Source organism: Silurus meridionalis, chromosome 21, assembly GCF_014805685.1.
Source record: "Silurus meridionalis isolate SWU-2019-XX chromosome 21, ASM1480568v1, whole genome shotgun sequence".
Classification (NCBI taxonomy): Eukaryota; Metazoa; Chordata; class Actinopteri; order Siluriformes; family Siluridae; genus Silurus; species Silurus meridionalis.
Window position 1 is genome coordinate 3,075,355 of NC_060904.1, and position 23,750 is coordinate 3,099,104.

The 23,750-nt window shown below is 37.6% G+C and overlaps 1 protein-coding gene across 6 annotated transcripts; it reads right to left on the reverse strand.

Moving 5' to 3' along the window:
- Nucleotides 1-1,766: 1,766 nt before the first annotated feature.
- Nucleotides 1,767-22,552, reverse strand: drd3 (dopamine receptor D3). Of its 6 annotated transcripts, none has more exons than XM_046834213.1 (8): nucleotides 22,190-22,552; nucleotides 19,283-19,582; nucleotides 18,386-18,498; nucleotides 16,113-16,249; nucleotides 14,584-14,777; nucleotides 12,310-12,381; nucleotides 11,190-11,547; nucleotides 1,767-2,024 (listed from the first exon to the last, which is right to left on the reverse strand). In XM_046834213.1, the coding sequence occupies exons 2-8, from the start codon at nucleotides 19,568-19,570 to the stop codon at nucleotides 1,972-1,974; spliced, it is 1,215 nt and encodes a 404-aa protein (XP_046690169.1). In that variant the 5' UTR covers nucleotides 19,571-19,582; nucleotides 22,190-22,552; the 3' UTR covers nucleotides 1,767-1,971. The 6 variants fall into 6 exon arrangements, with proteins under 6 accessions (XP_046690169.1, XP_046690167.1, XP_046690165.1 ...); XM_046834211.1 differs by lacking the exon at nucleotides 1,767-2,024 and adding an exon at nucleotides 9,324-9,708 and having other exon boundaries at nucleotides 12,316-12,381; nucleotides 22,190-22,547; XM_046834209.1 differs by lacking the exon at nucleotides 1,767-2,024 and adding an exon at nucleotides 9,324-9,708 and having other exon boundaries at nucleotides 22,190-22,546.
- Between the last annotated feature and the right edge of the window lie 1,198 nt (nucleotides 22,553-23,750).

The following is a 23,750-nucleotide window of genomic DNA, read 5'->3' on the forward strand; positions in this document are numbered from 1 at the left end:
TGGATGAAATATAAGGTACATAATTCTTGTCCCTGGTTATTCCAGGGTAAATTTAAGATGCTTCAAGATGTGTGTTCCATTGGGAATCTGCAAGTCCTGATTTGAACTAGAGGTAATGAACATATCCAGGTTGCCTTGTACTACTTCCCTATGCCCCATTATTTTGTGTTTTCCCCCAGATGCTTGTGACGTCAGACAGAGTTTAGGTAAAGGCCACAGGCGTCGGCTGCTATGCTCTGAATAGGTCAAACAGGGTGCGTGACCTTTCCTGAAATCTGTGTTCATGTGTTATATTTTAGCAACAAATTGTTTTCATGTATATCCTGTTAGTGGTGATAAATGGAGCTTGCACTCTGTTCACATCTGGAAAGTTAAGTAAAGTCAATGTAAGGTAGGTGACTGTGACGTCTCATAAATCATAGTGGTAGATTAAAATCAACAAGGAAGGGAAAAAGTCAAAAAGGCATAAAAGTTCCCTGTTTGGCTAAATATTATGTATTTTTTTGTTCATGGTTATATCTAAAAATATTTAACATTTATGCTCAGGAGAAATTATTCCTGAACATAATCTTTAATGAAAACCAAACACCAAAATTACAAGACATTTGGCCCTAATGGTTGTGATCAAATGTTTAAAATGTGTACATAAATGTGACAATACTGAATGTGAAAATAACGGCACTTACTGTTTATATGAAGGTTTGTATTTGCAAATGACATATAATCCAAAGAACAGCTTTTAGGACTCTTAAGGCAATGTCAGAAGTTTTGACATACTATTAAAAAACAACTTTAAGGGTTATTTTGCTATGGTAAAGCTTGATGGAGTCAGCATCATACTGCAGATGATTTTCAGGCGTTTAGGCTTGTCAGGATCGATCGAAAGCTCTAAAGATCAAGGTACAGTAATGCCCTTGAGGTAAACCTGGTCCAGAGCACTAAAAATCTCCAATCGGTATGTCCAATGTGAAAATGATTGCGTTTAGGACAGGTCAGTAAACGTCCTCCAGTGGTCCCGACAGAACCTGGCCTCAAGCCTGATTGATCAGCTCCAGACAGGCCTGAAAATAGCAGTACAGTGACTCATAGAGACGGGAGAGTTTCTATAGAGAGAAAATTGGGAAGATCTGCAAGTCCAAGTTTAGAGTTAAACCCAAGAAGTATCTAGGTAACTGGCATTTAAAAATCTGCCACGGTACTTTGACAAACTACTGAGTAATGAGTCTGGATACTTTTAAATATCCCAAATCAATTTTAATACTTAAACTGTGTAAAAATAAATACACAAAAATAGACCATTCCCTGACATGAATGTCAGAATGAATATGAAAACTGAGTGAAGGCATCTGGTTGTATACCTAATGTACTTTATTTAAAATCGCTGATAAAGAAAGCTGCTATAATTATTCTATGAATGAAATCAAAGGGACGGACAGATGGACAGATGAGCTCTTTTTCCCTTTGTCGTGTAGAACCACAGCATTTTGAGCGTTCAGCTAGATATTATATTATGTTAACTGGAAGAATTCTTGACTACATTTCTGTCTGGAAAAGACAAACTGAACATCTGCTCATTAATTCAAAATCATTTCATTAGGATCTTTCTCTCCCTTCACTGACCTGTTAACTAAAATTGAGATACACAAGAACAGCTTTGGAATGATCTGGTTTCCTCAAGAACAATTCTTTGTTAATTCCAAAAAAAAAAAAAAAAAAAAAGAACAAACAAATAAAAACACGAGGTGACTCAGAAACAGCAGCTTTATTCATTCTAGCCTGAGGAACTTTTACTTATTTCAACAGAGTTTGAAACTTGGAGCCTGTGTTACAAAAGAGAGGAACTTTGGATGAACCCGAGTATCATCCCTTATAAGCGGAAAATCTGTAATGGCAGTGCCACGGATGAATAATGTGATGATTTTCAATATGGTTGGAGAAATAAGTCCACTTCCTTCATCCCCCTCATCTCCTTCAAGCCGCTACCGAAATGGACAGAAGCATGTAGTAAATAAAATCTGTATAGCCTGGAAATGAAAGCACAAATTTGTAGTAGCGTTAAATTAGATATATACCCAGGGCCTGTCATATTATGGTTAAGATTTTATCAAATCCAATCAAAATGGTGTCAAATAAGTGTCTAGCTTGGTGTGATGTTTAGGACAGGGTGGTTTTTTGTAGAATGAATTCATAAATGCTTAAAATTCACTAAGATGTTGAAGGTTTTTCGTTTTATAAGCAGGAAAAAGTTGTGGTCCAATACTTTACCTTTAGGCTGTGAGAAACTTAAATGCTTTGGATATGGCTAAAGCATTGGTATGCTGGGATGTAACAAGGCTGGATTGTGCGGTGATTGATATCCAGTGTGATAAGTGAGTGTTTGAACAAGATCTTGACTGCCTGTCGCCTCGTTCCACCTTTCCCATTACACTGACTGATGAGGAGAGGGAAGCCTCATCAAACATGTATGAGTGTCTCAGAAATAGTGTGTGTGGATTTTGGGTGGATTTGAGGCACAGCTGTGTCAATTGCCAACCATCCTGAAAGAAATTATGTGTGTGTGTGTGTGTGTGTGTGTGTGTGTGTGTGTATTGACATGCTAGATATTCCACTGATTGCATGACTTTATGTGCATAATAATGCAATGATTGAGCACTGTGGGGGGCATGTATAGTACTCTCGCCCCGATTAACACGGAGATCTAAGCACACCAATTAACTTTATGTTCTTCTTTTGTCTTCACAACATGAACCGGGTTCACAGGGTCAAGTCAAAAATCATTTTCGGTTCCCGTCTCAAATAGAAAGTCAAGCAATCTAAATAATTAAACCACTTTCCATTCAAGGCAATGGCTATAGCAAGGAATGGTTTTAGGAAAGGTCATTGAACAATTATCTCCAAAAATTCTAAAGCATTTGGAAAATAGTTCTAATACCAAGGATTGTTAACCGGATCACTGTAATAAGGTGTGGTTTTAGAGGCCAATAATCTAAAATGGTGTCTGATTACAACATTGCAATCACTCTGATTGATGTTTCTCTAGGAAAGACAAAAGTAGTTTACACAATTTGAACATGTGATGGAACCTGATGGTTTTCATCGAGCATAATGGCGCAGTCTTATAATGTACTTTATTTACTGCTTCCATGAAGCATAACCGGTCTGACATCTTATCCAAGTGTTCCTGGGAGAGGCTCCAGCTACAAGGAGATTCTGATCAGTCCTTACTCCAGATCTCCAGCTGTTTCTACCTGCTCCATCATGAAGCTTTAATTAAGCTCTAATTAATATTTTCCCTAGATGGTTAATGGCACAGCGCCACTTTGTCTCCTTTGATTTAATGTATTATTAATCATTTGCTTTAACATTACTAAATGCAGACTCTGAATGAGAGTATATGTGTGTGTGTGTGTGTGTGTATGTGTGTGTAAATAATTTTTCCTGCTAAATTAAAGTCCGCATCAGTATGTTTACACAGTGTGTTAGGGTGTTAGGGTTATTTGGCATGAATAAATTTATCTTTTCATCCATTAAGTCAATTTTTGCTGTCTATGGCTCCATTAAGCCGGCCTTCATGGCACACAACCTACCAGCTAAAAAAGCAATTACTGTGGATTAATACAGCTTTTTCTTAACACGAAAAAATTCCATCACCTACAACCCGCTGGAGCTTTAGTGAGAGAGACTGGAATGATGGCAGACTTTGGTACATGAATGAGCACTGATAATTGATGGACAGGCCTCGCTGGAGTGTGTGTCAGTGATGGTAAAACTTTTGGGACAAGAAAGAAAAAAAAAAAAAAAGTGAGACAATAGGTTTTTATATTTAATGGTGTGAATTATCTCACAGGTCAGGGCTGTTTATCTCTCCTTTTGTGCGAATCTGATCTTGATAAGTAACTACCAAGGTTGTGTATGACATAAAGCAGTCAGTGAATTAATATGATGTGATTCATGCAATTTACACTTTTATACTATTTAGGAATTTTAAGGCCACACCTCCTCCACTGGGTCTAACAGCACACAGGTCACACCTCCTCCACTGGGACTAACAGCACACAGGTCACACCTACTCCACTGGGTCTAACAGCACACAGGTCACACCTCCTCCACTGGGTCTAACAGCACACAGGCCACACCTCCTCCACTGGGACTAACAGCACACAGGCCACACCTCCTCCACTGGGTCTAACAGCACACAGGTCACACCTCCTCCACTGGGTCTAACAGCATACAGGTCACACCTCCTCCACTGGGTCTAACAGCACACAGGCCACACCTCCTCCACTGGGTCTAACAGCACACAGGCCACACCTCCTCCACTGGGACTAACAGCACACAGGCCACACCTCCTCCACTGGGTCTAACAGCACACAGGTCACACCTGAGTGTTTTTCTTACCACAGTCACCACTGTCCTGCTTATCAGTGTATAGGTATGTAACTATAGTGTATAGTTAATAATTACTTTCCCAAATATTTTTAACTGGAGTTAGAGATAAAAAGTGTCTAACTCCAAATTAAAACTGGCCAAAAAACATGCAGTCACTTCTGACCTCCACAAGAGAGCTAAACTGGATGAGTTTATGAGAAGAAAAGCAAAATTAAAAAAAATGATAGCTTGTTCTTGTTCTAGTCTCTCTTGATATATATGTTTTAAAATGCTTCTGGTTTGAGCCCATTACTATTACAGAACTTCCACAGTGACTCAGAGCAGCTCAGCAACTGCTTATAGAATATCTTTTCCCCCTGTGATCCCCCTTGTGTTCAATTTCAGCCATAAAATTTCCTCTGACTCCAATCACCAGCAGGATGTTTGGATGTCAAGGTCCTGAAACACATAGCTCTTAGATGAATCTAAGCGATCACACTGACTCAGAAATTCACACACACCATACCTTCCTATATAAAGAATAGTAAAGGTCTTGCTTAGCACTCTCACTTTCTGCAGCAGTCACACCGGCTTTGTGCTAAGGTGATAAATATACAGATGCTGACGTTGGTCAGAAAGCCTGACAGAATGAAAAGTGAGACTCAATGAGCTTAGAAATAACAATCATTGATCTTCTTCAGTGTCTCACCACTGCTGAATCAGAGCCCTGATATGGTGATAGATAGTGGCTGTAGTGAAGATGCTGAAGATAATCATTTTCTCCTTATCTCCTAGTGTTTTCATGGGCTTTTTGAAATGTTAATGCAGTCTGTGCACATCAGTCACACCATCCACAATATAACAGTTGAAATATGTAAAATAATTAAAGCATCATTAAGGTAGATAATGTGTCTATTTATATTGTAATTATTCTGGTATCGAAAACAAAACAAAAAAACATACACTTTACTTTAAATTCATGCCCATTCCCATTCCCATTAGTGCCAGTGGATTTTTTATTTGCTCTTTTACAGGAAGTTAGCATACTAAGTGTCCTACATAGGGAGGACAGTAAAATCCATTCCAGTGACAGAATGAGGATTGTTTTCAAACAAAGGGCAAGGTACATGTCGAGGACTGTACTTCTAGTGCACCATGAAGAATCTTATATTTAACCTCCCCTTATCAGACCTTTTTTGCCTTTATGTATTGGTATTGGTAGCAACTAGAAAACTAAAAGTTCTACTTGGGAAAATAAATAATCTGGAGAAAAAAAATGTAAAATAGTAGTAGTGGTTATTTTATTGCATAATTAGCACACACAAAAAAAGTAATGAAAATATGCAAGTTTAATAGGTATTAAATCCCCATTGTTACTTGCATGCAAATATAAATACTCATTAGCCATTTTTAATTGGTGTATCTACCATACAGGTGCATTTTGCTCTTACTGAGTGCTGCTTTAATCACTGGAACATCTTGATCTCATTGCAGAGGATATTTTACGAGAATCTAAATTTGCGAACCTACCCGGCGGCACTCGAGTATTTTAATAATGCCTTATCCTCATCACAGAGGTGATGGAGCCAGAGCTTATCGTAGCAACATTGGAAAGCAGGCAGGAATACAGAATGCATTACATATAAGAGGACTTTCACAAAGCTGCTCATGATTGAACTCAGAATTTTGAAATGTTGAACATCATTAACATGCCACCTATGCCAGTGTACCATCCCTATTGCAATGCGTTAATGTAATCCATTACTCCCACCCCACAACCTCAATTGCAGCATGGTGACTTGGACTTGAATTGGAGACTGCTGCCCTAAAACTTGTCTTGAATATTTTAGAAAGAAATATGAAAAATCTTGCTTCTGTGGTATCATAAATGGACTGGGTCCAAAAAGTGTCATAATCATTGCATAGAACAAAGACCAAAGATTTTACTTTAATGAAACCTACCACAGGAAAAAATATTTAGTCATAGATAAGCGAAGGGAGATAAATAAACAGATTTTGTGTGTAAATTATGGTGTAATCTATTAAGCTCTCCTTATATTTGTACAAATTACAGCAGTACACAACAGTAAAAAGACTATGTGGACATCTTGTTGTCACAATTTCCTGCAATAATGTAGAAACTATAAATGTAATTATGTAGGAACTTCAATTTGAAGTGTATGTTACACTTAATCCAAAGTACCTCGTAACATATTGTTCCTTTTAGCATCAACATCAACCTTTGGTCCGAAGAGACACCAAAAAACTTTTATTAAACCCTTTTAAACTTTTATTAACCCTTATTAAAACCCGCTCTATTGAGTTATTGTAAATGAATTGTTGTATAGTTTCTGTATGTTAGTCACGCATGGCTTCTCTTGCTCTGCTCTACTTCTTATCACACTAAAGCCAGAGGGTTTAAGCACAGCACAGGAATTGGGAATTGTGCTGAAGCGAGTTTGGTTGGGAAAACGTTTCACTCAGGTTTAAAAGAGGTAGCAGGCGTTTAGACAAATTTCCATAAGTATCTCCAGCTACGGCGCATCCACATGCTGCCGCAGCCAATAACGGCTGAAAAATGCCGGATGAGTTTGGAGATTGGACCCCAGGCGGGGGGAGTTTTCACGCTTTAGTGTCACACAGCTCATCATTTAGCACTTCAGGACAAACACATACACCTTCAGGGTTTACTCTGAATAATGAAGCCACACATTATTACAACAGAATCATGCATTTTGAATGACATACCAACCAGCCATATATGTAAGCAATTTAAGCACAGTCATGTTTTGTATGAGCGTGTGTTTGTGTGTAGACAGTAAAACGCATCATCAATCTGCCAATACTCCAATACTAAACCTCTAAAAGTCCCAGGGGCCCTGCTCTGTTCGACCGCTTCAGGTATTATGCAAAGCATGCAAGCACAAAGCTCAATTGATCCCTGCTGGAATTCGATCTCACACCTCCCTCTCATTTCTCTCCTTTATGAAGTACAATCATATAATCTATTATAATGCACATTCACTACTTTATAAGTGTTAATTCACTACTTACTGCTTTCTTTACTTTCTTGCTTCTTATGGCTTTAACTATTCCATGTCCGTACTTTTTCTTGATAAAGTACTTCATAAATTCGCATGAATGACACTGACTCCCTATGGCCCAATTAGTTCACACATTTGGAGCACTTAAAGCGCATTCTCCCTTGGATCTCTTTATTCATTCAATCACTTCCAGACTGTTTTGTAGAAATGTAAATGCCGTGAGAGGGTTAATCCGTTTAATCACTGAGTTTTCCCAGCTACAGATGAATGCATAAGTTAGTAGCCCTACCAACCCCAAGGCTACTGGGAATACTGGTCAATATATGTATTACCCTGGATGATTGTAAAGTGTTTCAAGGTTTCTTCTGTTTCTATTTATACATTTTTTTATACAAGTCTCTCCTTTATCACCTTATTTTGTATACTCTAAACTGCTTTTGGATCACTTTTTTTTTTACTACATTTTGTGTTATTTTAATTATTTACAACAAATACAAGCATACTTTACAAATGTATGCTTTTTGAGAATGTATGCATTATTCAGAGTCACACTTGTGCTTGGTCATGCACTCCGAAAACAATAAATCTTCCTGGTAAGACATCCTTTAAAAAAAAGGAAACTTATGTGTATTGACAATATCTTTGGTAAAGCAAATGCTAGCACCTTCAACAGCAGCTGGACACTGAAAATAAACTGCTATAAGACATACTGTAAAACATCTTGCATGTTGCTGTTTATACCCTTGTGCTGTTTTGAGATGCATCAGCCAACAGGGAAAGGAAAAGCGTGCACACAAACACACACACACACACACACACACACACACACACACACACACACACACACACACACACACACACACACAATCCCTCATAGAGAAATAAGTACAGGAAGCGATAAGCCACAGTGACAAGACCTCACATTTTGTAAAAGCTTAACAGAGACAAGCAGCTTGAATGAGCGAGTAAGCTGGACAGAGAAAGAACGCCACGTGACTGAAGACAAATCAAAGCAAATTCATTATCTGTCTTTTGCTATGAATGACTATTTAAACAGACAAAGAGAGAGGCAGCTGCCATCACTCACATTGTCATTCCTGTGAGACGTGTTTATACTGTGAACAACGAGGCTTCCGAAATAGGTTCACACAAAGCAGCGGCTTTTCAGAGCTAGTCTAAATTCACTTGAATGTGGTGTACATTTCCTGTCTCTCCATCCTTCTTCTCTTCTTTTCATCCATCTCCAGAGCAGGCCTCCAGCTGGTCTGATGACTTAGTGCTTTTTTGGAAAACAAACCCGCACTGATTTCATTCTTTTTAATACACTTTCACCTTGTTTTCGTCTTTCCTTTGCTTTATGGTTTCATACTTTTTACAAAAGTCTTTCTTTGTGCCTTGGCTCAAGGTCATTCTTCCTCAGTGATTCTATTTTGGACTGATCAAAACAAAGCTCATGGATTTTTTTTGCTTTAATTTTAAATATATATAAATATGTTACAAATGTAATGGCCCCCACCATGGGTTCATGCCATTTAGGACTCAAAGCATCCTGTTTAAAGAAGCTTATACCAGACTACACTTGACAAAACTTTACTTCCTTAAACACTGTCTGGATTCTTTCTGAACATTTATAAATACAGATGAAGCACCAGACCAGAAACTGAAAAAAGTAAGAAACAGTCTGGTTAGGTCCATGAAGGGTTCAGATTCTGATTGAGCCCTTGAGATCTCCTGATATGTGAACCAGACCACTTTTAGGCCATATTACACAAATTAGGTCCTCAAGTAAACAGTGTAATCCATAAGTTTTTAGTCCAGGGGATGCCGATTGTGTTCTGGAGTGTTCTCTGCTTGATCCAATCCACTTTTTTCCTTCATAGTCAGTTCAAGCATCCAAAAAATCAGAAAGGCTAACACTTTTCTCTCCTCATTTTATTACTGAATCCAGTGGCCCTTAAATGTGCAGTTTTTACAATTGGGCTCTTTGTTGGAAGCATGAAGTGATTTAGAACATGGCCAGCTGACGACCAGCTTTCAAAAGTCTAACATTTTGGCACCGATTCTACAGCAGGGATGTGTGAAAAATTACAAAATCAAGTTCAGCAGGTCAGGATTTTGATAAATGCTCGTCGAAATTCGATGTTGAAAGTGGTGTAAATGACTGGATTGAGGGCGCTGTTGACATAGCCGAGCCAGGTAAAAGCGTTGTACAGCTCGGGGGGGACATGGCACTTCCGACAGTGAGTGTTCAAGATGTGAGTCACAAAGAAAGGCAGCCAGCAGATAAGAAAGACCCCTGGGGGAAATCCACACACACACCCACACACACACACACACACACACACACACACACACACACAGACAAGGCATTTACTCTTAATTAAAACATCAAACATGGCATGCTCATTAGTCTTTATAGATAAATGTAAATACAATGTTTAAATGTTAGACCTCCAGCAGCTACTCTTTCTAACATTCACTATTCAACTTTTTCTGAACAAAAAGTAAAAAGGTCCAGTCAGACTCTGTGCTAAGGCAGCTGTCATTAACGTGATTTAAATCCCTCCCTAACTATCACAACACCTCAGATGACCCTCAATGCCATTCATCAAGTTTAGGTTATGCTGGCTTCGACACTGCAACAGAGCATTAATTCTATAAAATAGTTTTCTGGGTCCTTAGCGAGCCATCACTCTTATTTTACAGAGTCTGACTCTGAGTGTGCCTGAATGACACTGGCCACAGATCCCTTGAAAGCTTTGCTCCAGGTGGGCAGCTAGCACAGCCCAGGTACAGAGTGGTCTACGAGATGTGATCAGGCTGCTTTTAAATTCCAGGCGAGCAATGAGATGGGCAAGTGAATCAATGTATCTAAATCCCTTACTGACTTTTCTCAAAAGATTAGATTAGGTGGTAAACCCCAAAGACATTCCGATAAAGGTATATCCATGAGTTATGCAGGGGCTTCGGTGTCTGTATATTACAGTGGGCTTGCAGCCAGATTCCTAGGAGCAGGTGCACATTATCTTTCTTTCAGCAGATGATGAGTTGGAGCTTGTGCCAGGTTTTCAGCAGGAAAGTGAGATAGCAGGTAAATTACTGTGCACCAGCTAACTAAGAACTAATCTACATTGATTGGCTATTTTTTCTCCATCTGCAGCTCATCATTGATTCATGCAAATAAGCTCTCAGAATGTTTTTGTACCAATGTGGTCCAGCTATTTTTTTTTCCAGGTTCACTAGCCAGTACATATACAGTTACTGTTATTGCATGTGCAATTTTTCAGACAACCTTTATCCTGTGGCAATCAATAGAAAATGTTATTCAAGTAGTGGCTCATCAGCACAGAACGGACAAAGATATGGTAATGTGTGTAGCACCGGTACACACAATATAGCTGTGTTGGGGTTCTAACACTATAGTACACATACCAACCTTGTTGAGCCATCTTGAGACAAATGTTGAATTTTTTTAATGTACTATATTGGTTTTTGAATCCAACACTAAGTAAGTGGTCAGGGATATTCCTTTTTCATCCTTTGTGCATGAATAAGTTCATAGATACAGATAATTGGTTACTGTTACTTTGACTGATGGTAGAAAAAGTAATGTCATCCCTACCTCCCAGAGAGCACAGCAAGGTTTGATCTTCTGGAGATTTTATTTTTGCTGTTGGTGTGTAATTACAGCACTATTGCTGGCTTGAAAAGTTTGTTACATGACTTTGTACTCGGCACCGACTATTATTTCAGTTCAGTACATACAGCAGAACTCACCCAGTACAATGGCAAGCATCTGTGTTGCTTTCTTCTCTCTGGACTGTCGGTTCCTGTAGCGGCTCTGGTTGTTACACCGTGAGACTCGACGAGGCCGAGCTGTGGTGAGAGCACGTCCGTTAGACAGCTCCTTCACTTCACTACTCCTCACAGTCGCCTGCTCTTCTTCTTCTTGCCCCACCTCTTCGTCACATTTGGGCTCAGGTTCAGTACGAGCGAAAGAGGCCTGGCTGATGCTGCAGTAGTTTGGTGTGTCCGCCGGGGGAAGGAGAGAATTATCAACGGGGACGGTCTTGGGTCGTTTTCGCCGTAGGCAGCCTGAGAGCAGCTGGGGACGACCCATCTTCTCGGTGCTCTCCTGGAAATTCCATTAACAATATATGTGTCAGGATTTACCAGTGTCAGCAGCTAGATATTCCAAATTGTCAATAGAAAAGTAAATAATTAATAATTAGCAATAAACAAAACTGGAACCACCTCTATTTCAACAATCTAACAATTCTAACCTTTAAAAATTATAGCATTAGAAAATAAACCATTGAAACGCAACATTGCAAGGTTCTTCATTTAATATCAGCTCTGCCTGTAGCAATGGATATTTAAACACTTTAATGCTCTTTGATAAATTACCTGCTGAAGATATTAATTTCTTTACTTACTGGTCTAAACCAATGATACCCTATTTGGCTACTTAATTAATCCACACATCATATCAAGTCTAGAGCTCTCTGCAACTTCTGCTTTTCTCACCTCACTCCTGAGCCTCGAACGTTTTCAATGCCATATTAACTGTCATGTTCATTGCTAAGGTGTTCTTTCGGGATGAAAATTGGTGCGAAAAATCGGTATGACAGTGCAGCATTAAGACCCTGAGAGAAGAACGTTGCACCCAGCATGACATGCTGTAAGAACCTGCGCTTTGGGATTGCAGATTTCCATCCCACAGCTTGCATCCCCAGGGAGAATAATACAGTATGGCGAAATGGACTCACTGGGTTAAATAAAGAGCAAGCTTGACTGCCATTCATTAGAGAGAGGAGCCACTCGGCACACACACACCTATTTCAGTAGGGTATATTTATACCAGGTGTCAAGTGTATAACACACAAGATATACACACATTTACCACGTTGATCCTGATGGGAGACAGGTCGCGTCTGTCTTTCTGAGCGTCCTCTTGCAAACATGTCTCCTTAGGGAGAGAGTCAGAAAGAGAAGCAGAGGGAATATGTGTGAGAGGAGGAGAAAGAGAAGACGGAAAAGGAAAGAAGGTTTAAGAGCAGACTGGAAAAAAGAGCGGGAAGAAAAACAAGAGGAAAGAAAAACAATCTTTCACCTGTTACACATGACTAGATGACTTGCATAGATATATTATACATCATACAAAGACCTGATGGTTACGGTCCGTGACCTTTTCAACATGTAGTTAAAGTACTAAAAACAATCTAACACATGGGCATGGCTACGTAAGGTATAGGAATGAAATGATTAAAAAGCAGGCACAATTTAATAACAGTTACAATAGAACTTTGTTTTGCATAGGTTTGTTTCAATAAAACAGTATTTCTTAGTAAGTGTACTATGTAAACAAAAAAACATGAATTTAATTTTATGTCCTATGTACTATTCACTTCAGTCGCACTCAAATAAACCTGAGAAAATAAGATTGGGGAGAAAGAATCTGAAAAGACTAACCTTTTCTATCACAATCTTACTCCAGGTATTTTAGAAAGAAATCTTAGATGAGGCACAAATTGAAAATAGGTTAACCGAGCCATTTTCTCTGTTAAAATTCAGGTGCTGTGCTCAGGTCTAATATCTGTGTAAAAGTAATGTATAAAAATTCTCAGTGGTGGATGGGGATTAGCAAATAGCACTGATATGGCCTTGTTGAAACAGTTTCAAGGTCTCGGCAGAAAAACAGAAAAACAGAAAAACACAGAAAGCACGTCTGCTGATCAAAGATATGGCTCAGATTGATCTGCTTCAGCGATAAATAATGCTTTCTACATGCTCTGCTGGGAAATACGGATCTAAAATGGAGAAATATAATACCAGTTTGGCTAGTGATCCAAAATTGATCTGTAACATGTTATGCTGGAACACCAACACCTTATGCATGAGAGAGGCTTCTATTAATATCTTGTGGTCTGTTGTATGTTTTCACAACCTATGAACACATTGGCATGGTCAGGAATTAATTTCAGGTTGGGTAGGGCATGGTCTGTGTACAATTATATGATAAATATGACATGGCCATGGATTTTGCATGTACGTTTTTGCCAAATCTTCTTATATCAATAATGCTGCCATAAAACACCTTTATCAAAATTATTTAAACATAATGCAAGATTTCACCCCAGGCTAGTCACCTCTCACCACCAGCCAGCTCTCCCTATCGCCTGACAGCTGGCAACCAGGGAAGATGAAGACATGAACCCAGTGTAATTTCGACCAGATGCTCCTGCTGTGTCACAGGGCAGAGTATATGCACTTGGAGGAAAGTACCATCTGACTTTTTCCTCACACATGAGCTCACAGACACCTGTGATTGGTTTGGGTTGCTCTAATTGACAGGAGAAAGAGAGTATGCCCTCTCTTCCACCCACAGCTAATTTTGCTACCTTGGGTCCCTTGGCATCGTTTGAATTTGAACTTGTGATCTCCCACCAGTTAGGTGAATGCCCGTTAGAAGCCTGTGAAAATGACCTTTATTCATATAAAGACATTTTTTCCCCTGCAGTACGCTTGTAGTACTTCATCTTTGGTCAATTCAGTACCCCTGAGCTCAGTGTTTAGCTAGCTTTCAAACAGCTATGGGGAAAAATGACCCTGAGTGGTTCATTCTTTTTCTCTTGCTAGCAGCTGGAAGCCATTAAAATCTGATTAAACATATTAAGGATTCATGTTCATGTGCCTTTGACATTTGGATCGGATAAAAATTGAAGAATCATTAGGAGAACTCACCACAGTGCAATTACATAATGCGAACATTATTATTATTATTATCATTATTATTATTATTGTTATCTCAAAACATTTAGAATCATCTGCAGTAGTTGTGTGTTATGTTAACTGGTCATGAATCAGCATAAGGAACTTATTATATATAAATATTTAAACTAGGGCTGTCATTCGATTAAAATATTTAATCGCGATTAATCACATGATTGTCATGAGTTAACTTGTGATTAATTGCAACTTAATCGCATATTTTTATCTGTTCTAAATGCTTTATGCAAATGTATGTTTATTATTAGTGAAACCACACTCAACATAGAGCATGAAAAATTATCAAACAGAAATGCGTTAATAAACCTTTTGCCATTAAAATGGCCCCAAACCCATGCCTCATTTTCTGATACACATCTGCGTGAACATGTGTTCCACTTACTGCAGTTGGCAGCGTTGGTCTTGGCGGAGCTTCACTGCTGGCTTGCCGAAACATTATCCTCTTCCTCCTCCTCCTGAGGAAGATGTAAATGCGCACGTAAACTAGCAACGTCACCATGAAGGGAAGGTAGAATGACACTATAGATGAATAGATGACAAAATCAGGGTTCGATATGGAGCACACCAGTGGGTCATCTGCAAACACAAACATACCATAAATACATTTAATAATTCTTGTACTAATAATAGAAAGTGCATATAATATCTGAATAACTAAAACATCATTAGAGAATGGAGATAAACTAATGAGGCTATATTTTAGGGAATTTAGTGTGTCTATCTATTTGCCATTAATCGCAATTACCGTCCACCAGAATTTAGCTTATTTTATTTTCAGTTGCGCTTGAGACATTAAAGACATGATGTGATAACAGTCAGGGGGTGATGGAGTCAGCTAAGTCTTTATATGTAATCAATAAGCTCATCTGTACAAATCTTTGGACTGCACAGATAAATGATCTTGTTTCTAAGGTAACATAATCAAAATTCAAATACCTAATCTGCCCTGTAATGAAGACAGAGCAGGACTGATCTTCGGGAACCAATATGAGATAGCTGCTGTATTATACCTGAAAGACTTATTTATATATCATACATTGCATCTCTGCTTCAGACTAATTAACTGATTATACAGATCAAATGGCTGCAGGGTTTGCCTCTGCATATTCTGTTGGAAATACTTTTCTCAAATTGTTTGAAAGTCTCAATGATTATTTTTTTACTGTTAACTTTTGATCTAATAATTAGCTATGAAGCAGCAAATCCAAGCTCTGATCAAAATCAATCGGCATACAGTAGCATGTACGTCTCATTCCAGTATCATGACCTGGTTCTTATTGCACAATTCTGTTCAGTTGTGGATTCATTTGTTCATTCATTATAGTTCAGTTTATTATAGCCCAATAACAGTCAAATTATTAAAATAAAATTGCTTTTCTTTTTTGTTCAGATTAAGTTTAATAGAAACTATGAAAGGAACTCTTTGTAGCTGCTGTAATAACTTTGTTGCGGGAAATAACTTGTTTTGTGAACAATAATAAAATGTACCATTGGTAATTAAATGAATAAAAGAAATATGATTCTTTGATTCAAAAAACTGCAATTGTTGACAAATTGTTGTGATTCAAGAAAAAAGAGGAATAAAACTATGAGCAATGTGCTGTTGTAGGAAGATTTAAAGATTTGTTATTAATCCAAACTTGTAACATAAAAATATTGTAAAATATAAACCTGAATACAACTTTTTAAACTGTTGAACAAGTACAGAAGAGTCTTTTCTAATGGTCTTAAATCATAAAAGTTAAACACTGTGTTAAAAAGGTCAATTTCAGCAAAGTAAGAACCATTTCATTTAAGAACCACAAAAGACACACACATAACAGACCATACAACAAATGCGATTCCGAAAGAAATCTTTGAAAGAAAGGCATCCTGTGACTGATACAGGACTAGAAAAATCTGCATCCTCACATGTGGTGTTGAAGCCAAACAGTAAAGGGCATGAGACAGCAAAGGCTAGGATCCACACTGCGGCTATCATGACTGACACTCTTTTACGTGAACTGTCAGTGGTGTTGTACAGTACAGGCATCACTACGGCTGTGTACCTGCAGAGAAACAGAAAATAATACAGCAATATGAGGGAAAACATTATTTTAAGGAATAAATATATACCAGTTTCAATCCCAAAAGATTTTCAAAGCTAATATAATATTTGACCGTATGATCATACCAATGTTAATATTTTAATATAAAGTATTATATATTATGCCTGTCAAAAATATAAGCTACTGGTGGGAAAATGCACAGAATTGCCTACCTTGCATACTTTGTGCATCTCAGGTTAAGCTCCATTTTTATATTCTCAAAGTTTATTTATTCTGCTGCCACAGGGGGTTTAATTATTTATCTCTTCACTTTGCTCAAAATGAACAGGCGTGTTTTTTATTGCCCTCTAAAATATGATTACTATGGCAGAAGGATTTAGGCTTTCTTTAATAATGGTGTATAGGTATAAATAATAAATGGCATACACATCCAGGGCAGTTGTTTTTCACACATTCACCCAGCAATCTGTGTTTGAGCTTTTGGCCTACATTGCTTTAATAGAGTGATATGAAGTAAAAGGAGTAAAAGCAGAGACAAATGTGGACACATAGACTAGATACAGGAACGAATTAAAAAGAAGAAAGACAGACAAGGGATGTGTGTGAACATCTGTAATAAAAAAGATAGCCTTCTGTGTCTGAACAGAATTAATATTAATGTCTTCGTTTTGTAGTCTCACCAGCGCACTGCTTCTTTGTTGATTGCAGTTTTGCCGCTGAAATAATTGATATGATAATGACAGCGATGATAAAGGTTTGAACCGTGCCATTCAGCTCGGATTGTAATTAAAATCCCCTCAGATCCGCGGACACCCTCACTATTTCCAAATTAATTAACTTTGAAAGTTAATTAAAAGTGTCTGTTTTATTGTGGCAAGCCGTGGCTTGTTTCTAAGAAAGTCATCAAAGCGATAATTAAAATGAAAGTGAATTTATATACTTTGCCCACTCCTGGTTGCTCATGTTACTGCTATCATGAAATGTATAATGAGAAAACAACATTTTCTTTAAGGATTAACATTCATGTACATGTCTGATTCATGCATTTCAGAAACAAAGAATGGGATGTGCTCAATTGAATCAGTCGTGGCCTTGAATTGCACTCCTTTTTTTTACCAATTAAAGCAAAAGCATTGAATTAAACATGCCTCAAAAATTATTCCTATTCTTCCAAGTTTCTGGAAGAACAGGAATTGGAATTGTGACCGCATTAGTCGATTCTAAAAATCCAAAACTTTCTTACAGAAAATCTTCCCTTCTCTCTCTCTTTTCCTCTCATATACATATATACATACACACACACATATATATATATATATATATATATATATATATATATATATATATATATATAGTATATATAATTAATCTAATGCTTGAATGTTTTTTATTTTGATAATTATTTAAATGTTAGATCTTAGAATGTATGCATTTGAATATGAAACAAATACAAGTAATCTCTTTATTTAAAAAGCTTTTGTGATAGCGAAATGTTAATGAGCTTCCATACTAATGCATGAGGACATTAAGGACATTCCACTGATTTATATGAAATAATTTCTTTGTAATGAAAAGTTTACTTTTATTCAGTTATTTGGATTTATTTGGATTGAGATCAGTACTTTTAAAGTTGCAAATAGCTTGTGGAATATTCCAATTATTTCATTGGGGTGAACACTTATTTTTCTAATTTATAATGACTGAATCATAAAAAAGGATGTTTTCTGTTACTGAACTTACATATCAATATTACAATCACATGATTATTATCTTTCAGCATAATGTGTAGGCATTGTGGTCTGGGACAAGCAATACACTTGGTTTCTAAGTTCTGTATATTTATTAATGTTTTTATTAATGTATATGAAATATGTACCACACATTCTTGCTTTTACTATCATATCCGCTTAGCCTTTTAATAAGGCTGGTACAGATTCAACAAACAAATCTAGTGTAGAATCGACTGGTTTTTTGAAAGGCCATTCACACTGAATTGCAAACCACAGTTCCTACTCAGTACTAAAGAATGTAAAACTATTAGCTTTGGAGCAATCTTTTACTTGTCTTGTTAAATTCCTTACTGCAGATGAATAATCTGCATGCATTACCCCCATGAATAATCAGTGGTGATGTTACCTGTCGATGCTGATGGCACACAGATTAAGGATGCTGGCTGTACACATCATCACGTCCAGTGTCACAAAAATATTGCAGTACAAACGGCTAAAGAGCCAAGAGCCACCGACCACCTGCAAACAAAGCGGTTTTACATGCAAATGCTTTACTCAAACTCTTGCCAACATAATCACTTTACAGAAATATATCCTAAAGCGGTAAGACTACTTTCCACAACATTACTAACTAGTAAGATTTTGTAAGAAATTTTATCTGGTATAAGCTTAGTAACTTCATGGCATACTGTTTTCAGAAAATAATCCACTGTGGTATGATATCACTTACTATTTTTCATGTCAGGCTGAATCATATCACCCAGTCCCAATAACACCATGCTTCAATTGTTTTATTCCTTTCTTCTCTCCTCCTGAGTTCATTATTTCTTCCCTACCATCTCCCCCACTCATTATTGCTGTCACTTGCTGCTCTGACTTATGTTCATTGTGTCTTTAATCTGTGAATATACCCCATTGTGGAATACCTTTGTGTTTCACACAATTCAAACAAGTTTCTGACTTCCATGTGTCTTTGTTTTCTAGTTGATTGTACAAATTGCTTTGGAAATTGTCTTCTAAAATGACTTCTGCTAATTTTTTAGAAAGTCATTATGGATTTGCCTGAGAAGCAAATCCTGTGTAATTTTTTGACCTTGCCTCTGAATTACAAATTTTGCTTTTGCATCCTGTTGCCTTAGACCCCCAGCCAGATGGAGAGACAGGGACAAAACAACATCCATCGATCAACTACAATGAAATATAGACACGCTCACTCTCACTCACTCTCTTTCATTAACCACTTTGTCCTACTCAGGAACAGTACAGCTACAGTGCATGATAAATATGGTCTCTTTGTGCTCACCTCTAAATAGACAACCCAAGGCATAACCAGTGACGCCACCAGCAGATCAGCCACAGCCAGACTAACCACAAGATAATTTGTTGTGGTTTGAAGCGACTTTTCTCGAACCACTGCCAAACACACTAAAACATTCCCAAAAACAATCGCCAGGATGAGTAGTGAATAGAACATGGCGTAGTAGTTGCGAACCCCATCCTCCACAACTGGACCCAGGCTGGAGTTCGGCATCACATTGGCAGATCGCTCCGAGTCATTCCACCACCATTCACTGCTGTGTAACATTGCCATGGAGAGTAAAACCTGAGAAACAGGCATGGATTAAGGAATCTGAGAGGAAAACATCTTCAACATACTGCTACAAATGCTATCTGTAGCATGGACTTAAAGAAGCAGACTCAGAGCTATAACAGCTAAGAAGATGAACTGAAAGAGTAAAATATTTAAAAGAGAAGAGAGGAGAAAGAAGGCATGAAGAAAAACAACAGCAACCCCTAATTATACACTTTTCTTTAAACATGGTCTACAGTAAAGCATGGGCCTGCTTTCTCTTTCTCAATATGGCCTACACTTGGACCTCCTGTCTCACAGAACAGAGATTAAAGAAGATTTAGATTTTTACAGCAAAGGCTGGATCTGCTGTATGCAACTGAACAGATGCTGTTGAAAAGCCTGTTGTTCCTCACTAAGCAGATTTTACACCAGTAACCTATTATATCTCTATATGCAGTATATAAATAGTTATTTCGTTTAACAGTTGCATTTAAAAGAGTATAACAAATCAGGGCTGTTTCAACCTTCTCAATACCTCCAATTCCTGGACATGTTCTCAATGTTCTCACCTACTGTACTACAGAGAATTCTTCATCTGCAGTCTCCCAGTGTACAGGACCTACAGCTAAGCCTGGATCTGCTGTCTCCTCATTAAAGGTCTTAAAGTGATTTCAGCAGAGAATGAACCTGCTATCCTCTTCTAGTTCCTAATTAACAGTCGTGACCTGTTATTTTTCAAGGATCTGTACCTAACACAGATCTACTTAGGGTCTGTCGTGATTCTCAGTTGCTTGTTTGCTGTTTGAGCAGCACTTAAATATTATAATTAAAATTGGGCAAATGCAAAAAACCTGTAATAAGCCCCTGGCCATTTCTTTAGTATAGGGTTCTAAGTTGAAGTGTTTATTTTATAGCTCATGCTTTATAGATTGTATAGACAGAACACACTGGCTATAGACACACTAACAATCCTGTCTGACTAAAGAGAAGAGATTGCGTTATTCCCTGAATACATGTACAAAAATAAACAAGTTTAACATTATTTAATTGTCATGTTCTTTTGGTAAACTGATATTTTTTTATCCAATGAAAATCTAAGTTACCTTTAGTAAGTGCAGGAAGTTTGTGTCTTTTCTGAGTATGTTTAGCTGCATTTGTGATGTCTTGAAAGATATGCAGGTTTGGTAGCATTTTCTCTCTACTATTGTGAATTAGAAAGTGACTAAACTGGGGGAAAGAAAATGTGTAAAATCCTGAATAATTAGGGAGTACAGTTTATAACGTCTACTTGTCCATCACCATCAAAAGAACATGTAAATGACCTTCTTGCAAATACACATATAGTACATGTTAACACATATTAGCTATTATTAGTAACAATAGCTAGTATTATATTGGTAGCAGTAGTGGTCTTGTTGCAATAAATTATTTTACAACTTGAATAATGAATTATGTTCAGTTTGCTTTGTGAAAATATGCTTTTGTCAAGTCAATAAATCATCTTGAATGGAATTAGATTGAGAGTGAATTGAGGGAGAGTGAATACCACCATGTACAGTTTTAATTGTGCATCAATTTCAATTGGGTTTAATTTCGGCTTGCAGCAATAAAACTAACAATAGTGTGGGTCAGTCCTCATTCGACCTCTATTTTCTGTTTTGACGCTCTCATTTCAATTAGCCTTGAGCCAGCACAAGGGAAGAGACTGCTGTGTTCTCATTAATCTTTGGAAATTCTACAAAACACCCTAATTTATGCTGCATTGTGTGCAGAAAAAATTACTCCATTAATATAGAGTCATAGGCATTAATGGATTTGGTAAAATAAGCATCGTCCTAAAAATCTTTACATTTTCATTGATTAAAAAAATTTATATAGGATTTCCATTGGACGTTTTAGTAGTAGGTCTAGTGAAAGATTAGATGTCTGGGTAAATCCCTTATGACGTGCCTTGACAAGTCATAAAATGACTTCCTAACGTTTCTCAGGAGGAGGAGGAGAAAGTGTGTGTGTGTGTGTGTGTGTGTGTGTGTGTGTGTGTGTGTGTGTGTGTTTGTGTGGGAGGGGGTGGTTTCTGGGCTAAAGGGTGATGGCTTGTGACACCTTAGTAGGAACTAAAGAATCAACTATGCAAATAATCACTGATGTTCATTGATGAATCACCAACGATTATGGATAAATAAACTCTGATAAATAGCTTGTCCAGTGAAAAAAAATTGCATTGAGTGTTTTATATAAGTGCTAAATGAACATCCTGAATTTATCCTTCAGACAGATTTACTCAAAGACCACATTTGTATACACTTCAGTCTATTATTAGATTATGCTAGACAACAAGATGAACAAATGGCATTAGCCTCTAATATTATATTCTAATTTATCTCTGGATGAACAGCATGACACAGGACTATTTTGCTGGAATATAACAGACTGAGGCTGAGATGGTGAAAACCAGGACACGTTTCTAATGATCATATTTAATAAACTTTCTAATGAACTAAACAGTGAAGTTTTGTAACTTAATACTGCAATAAAGTCTATAATTCGTTTAATCATCTGAAACAGATTGACTCACATACACATGCACATATAGAAACCATATCAATAAATACAAAACCTCCATGCGGATGATGTTACCTTTGTTGCGCGTTCAGCTCGGGAAACACCCGCTCGTGTGCACGCGCTCAAACTTCTCCCGACTCTTCGCCTGTTCTCTTCTCCATTTTCTTCTTCAGGTTAGAGAGCATATAAAGCTTCTCCTCAATGCCCGCTGCCAGACACCCGCTGCGCTTTCTGACACCCATTAACTCCACCAAAATCCAGGAGGTTTTTGCGAGCACGTGCCGTGAGGACGCGTCTTCGTGTCGCCCCTGAGAGCGCGAGCCGAGTGCTGTCCTGCACCGTGGAGAGCATCCTGCACCAAACACACTGATAATGATAGAGTTCAGATTTGTCCATTAGCCCCGATGTCCTCAAAGCAGTATCTGAGAAAAGTAATGAGTGAGATGATCCCCCTTCTGTCCACGCTGCTACTGAATCCAGGCTGGATAATGAAGCCAAGACCGACCGCAGTACTTACTGTAAACATCACTTCTACTGAATCCTATTTAGCTACACTACCGTTTCTAACAGTGTTATTGTTGAATATTACTTGATTAATGCGCTACAGACGCTGCTTCCTCCTGTATAAAACCATCACTGTAAAAAAGAAAAGAAAGAAAAATAATAGACCCAACAGGAAACATGGAAACAAAAGAGTCTTTCTAACTCTGTTAGTTTGTTCATCTTAAGTGTGTTTCTGAATTTTAATCTGTCCATCCATCTACATTTATAACTGTCTGTTATTCCTTCTATCTATCTATCTATCTGTCTGTCTGTCTGTCTGTCTGTCTGTCTGTCTGTCTGTCTGTCTGTCTGTCTATCTATCTATCTATCTATCTATCTATCTATCTATCTATCTATCTATCTATCTGCATGGAAGTGGTAGCTCAGTGGATAAGATCATAAGATTAGACTTCTGATAGTAAATTCATGGGTTCAAATCCCAGCACCACTAAGATACCACAGCTGGGCCCTTGAGCAAGGTCCCAAACCCTTAATCTCTCAGCTGTACAGAGATAACTCTAAGTCGCTCTGGATAAGGGCGTCTGCCAAATGCTCTAAATGAAAATATCTATCTATACAACTGCTGGAAAGTATGTCAAATCTGTCAACATATCTGTTTTTCTATCCCTCTTCCATACATACATTACACAATCTCACCCATCCAACAATTGTTTCTGTTTGTATATATATATATATATATATATATATATATATATATATATATATATATATATATATATATATTTTTTATCTTTTGTGACTGTTTATCTGTTATCCTTACATTGTCTGTCCATTCATCCAACTAACTGTATGCCCATCCATCCATCCATCCATCCATCCATCCATCCATCCATCCATCCATCAATCCATCCTTTTCATGGTGTTTGCCAGTATATCTATCCAACCATCTGTATCTGCATCTGTCTTTCTGTTTATCCATTCCTCCTCTTTGCTGCCTCGACATTAATTATTGTCTGGACAGAGGGACTGAATCCACTAATTTTTAGATAAAATTAACCACAGAATTATAAGTTACATCATACTAATGACATAATGAATGATGTTCTTTGGCTTGTCTGGCATTTAATAGGAA

What these genes read in the sequence shown, in the direction of transcription:
- drd3 (XM_046834209.1), bottom strand. Translation starts at nt 19,570, where the DNA reads ATGGCAATGTTACACAGCAGTGAATGGTGGTGGAATGACTCGGAGCGA. An exon ending in TCAGGATCAACGTGGTAAAT is followed by an intron (nt 11,548 to 12,309) that starts GTGTGTATATCT and finishes TGGAATTTCCAG; the next exon opens with GAGAGCACCGAGAAGATGGG. An exon ending in GATGCTTGCCATTGTACTGG is followed by an intron (nt 9,709 to 11,189) that starts GTGAGTTCTGCT and finishes GATTTCCCCCAG; the next exon opens with GGGTCTTTCTTATCTGCTGG.